Below are 2,500 nucleotides of genomic sequence, written 5' to 3'. Positions count from 1 at the left end.
AGAAAAAAAAACGATAAAGTGACAAAGATACAATGAGAGAAAGAGAAAAAGTGGAAGGAAAAGAGAGAAAAAATAGAGCTTGGAACGAAGAAAGAGAAGTAGAAGAAACAGAAGATGATAAAGAAATAGATAAAGAAGAAGAAAAGGGAATTGATGTTAAAAAGAGACGAAGTGAAAGATTATAAAAGCAATGATAATAACAGTAATGATAACAATGATAATCATGATGATAATGGTGATAACAATAATAATGATAATATTAATGATAATAATAAAATTGATAGCATTAATAATAATGATAATAATAATGACAATAATGATCATAATAACAATAATAATAATAATAATAATAATAATAATAATAATAATAATAATAATAATAATAATGATAATAATAACAATGATAATAAAAAAAATAATAACAATAATGATTATAATAACAATAATAATAATGATGATAACAGTGATAATAATAATAATAATAATGATAATAAAAATAATAATAATAACAATAATGATAATAATAACAATAATAATAATGATGACGATAACAGTGATAATAATAATAATAATGATAATAATAATAATAATAATAATAATAATAATAATAATAATAATAATAATAATAATAATAATAATAACAATAATAATAATAATCATAATACTTCTAAAAGGTCAATAACTATCATAACAATAATAAGAAAAATAATAATAAGCATAATAATGATAATAATAACAATAATAAAAATAAAGATAATAAATAACAACAGCAATAATAGCAAGACACAGGAGAGGAAGAAGACCGTAGAGCTCAAGGACGCCATGTTCTCTCGGGTCGTAAAAGACGCAGGAACGAGAAAACCAGTGATGCTGCTCTTTCAGGTGGTCGTCTCTCGGAGGTGGTCGTCTCTCGGAGGTGGTCGTCTCTCGGAGGTGGTCGTCTCTCGGAGGTGGTCGTCTCTCGGAGGTGGTCGTCTCTCGGAGGTGGTCGTCTCTCGGAGGTGGTCGTCTCTCGGAGGTGGTCGTCTCTCGGAGGTGGTCGTGGCTCGGAGGTGGTCGTCTCGGAGGGTGGTCCTCGGAGGTGGTCGTCTCTCGGAGGGTGGTCGTCTCGGAGGTAGTCCTCGGAGGTGGTCGTCTCTCGGAGGTGGTCGTCTGGGAGTGGTCGTGTTACAGAGGTGGTCGTCTCGGAGGTGGTCTCTCTCGGAGGTGGTCGTCTCTCGGAGGTGGTCGTCTTTCAGCGGAGGTGGTCTCGTATCTGGGTGGTGTTTCGCATGGTGGTGCTGCTCGGAGGTGGTCGTCTCTGGTGGTGTCTCGGAGGTGGTATCACTGGAGGTGGTCGTCTCTCGGAGGTGGTCGTCTCTCGGAGGTGGTCGTCTCTCGGAGGTGGTCGTCTCTCGGAGGTGGTCGTCTCTTTCAGGTGGTTGTCGTCTTTCGGAGGAGGTCGTCTTTCGGAGGTGGTCGTCTCTCGGAGGTGGTCGTCTTTCGGAGGTGGTCTCAATCCCCGCAGAGGTGGTCATCTCTGGAGGTGGTCGCCCTCGGAGAGTGGTGTCTTTATGGAAGTGGTCGTCTCTCGGAGGTGGTCGTATTTCAGAGGTGGTCGTCTTTCGGAGGTGGTCGTCTTTCATAGGTGGTCGTCTCTCGGAGGTGGTCGTCTCTCGGAGGTGGTCGTCTCTTTCAGGTGGTTGTCGTCTTTCGGAGGAGGTCGTCTTTCGGAGGTGGTCGTCTCTCGGAGGTGGTCGTCTTTCGGAGGTGGTCGTCTCTCGGAGGTGGTCGTCTCTCGGAGGTGGTCGTCTTTCATAGGTGGTCGTCTCTCGGAGGTGGTCGTATTTCAGAGGTGGTCGTCTTTCGGAGGTGGTCGTCTTTCATAGGTGGTCGTCTCTCGGAGGTGGTCGTCTCTCGGAGGTGGTCGTCTCTCGGAGGTGGTCGTCTCTCATAGGTGGTCGTCTCTCGGAGGTGGTCGTCTCTCGGAGGTGGTCGTCTCTCGGAGGTGGTCGTCTCTCGGAGGTGGTCGTCTCTCGGAGGTGGTCGTCTTTCGGAGGTGGTCGTCTCTCGGAGGTGGTCGTCTCTCGGAGGTGGTCGTCTCTCATAGGTGGTCGTCTCTCGGAGGTGGTCGTCTCTCGGAGGTGGTCGTCTCTCGGAGGTGGTCATCTCGGAGGTGGTCGCTCTCGGTGGTGGTCGTCTTTCTGGAGGTGAGTCGTTCTCGGAGGTCGTCTTTCCTCGGAGGTGGTCGTCTTTCGGAGGTGGTCGTCTCTCGGAGGTGGTCGTCTCTCAGAGGTCGTCTCTCGGAGGTGGTCGTCTCTCGGAGGTGGTCGTCTCTCGGAGGTGGTCGTCTCTCGGAGGTGGTCGTCTCTCGGAGGTGGTCGTCTTTCGGAGGTGGTCGTCTCTCGGAGGTGGTCGTCTCTCGGAGGTGGTCGTCTCTCGGAGGTGGTCGTCTCTCGGAGGTGGTCGTCTCTCGGAGGTGGTCGTCTTTCGGAGGTGGTCGTCTCTCGGAGGTGGTCGT

General features: G+C 46.9%; 1 protein-coding gene across 1 annotated transcript in view; it reads right to left on the bottom strand.

Moving 5' to 3' along the window:
• The window catches only part of LOC138859378 (uncharacterized), a 3,854-nt gene that overhangs the window by 750 nt on the left and 604 nt on the right, over positions 1 to 2,500 (bottom strand). The window contains exon 3 of the mRNA XM_070114192.1: positions 1,047 to 1,842. Coding sequence (XP_069970293.1) covers positions 1,047 to 1,842 — 796 coding nt within the window. The remainder of the gene's footprint in view (positions 1 to 1,046; positions 1,843 to 2,500) is intronic.

This window comes from Penaeus vannamei, chromosome 35 (assembly GCF_042767895.1).
Source record: "Penaeus vannamei isolate JL-2024 chromosome 35, ASM4276789v1, whole genome shotgun sequence".
NCBI classification, from domain to species: Eukaryota; Metazoa; Arthropoda; class Malacostraca; order Decapoda; family Penaeidae; genus Penaeus; species Penaeus vannamei.
Note: the sequence above shows the minus strand (reverse complement) of the source record. Positions and strands in the feature narration are given on the sequence as shown.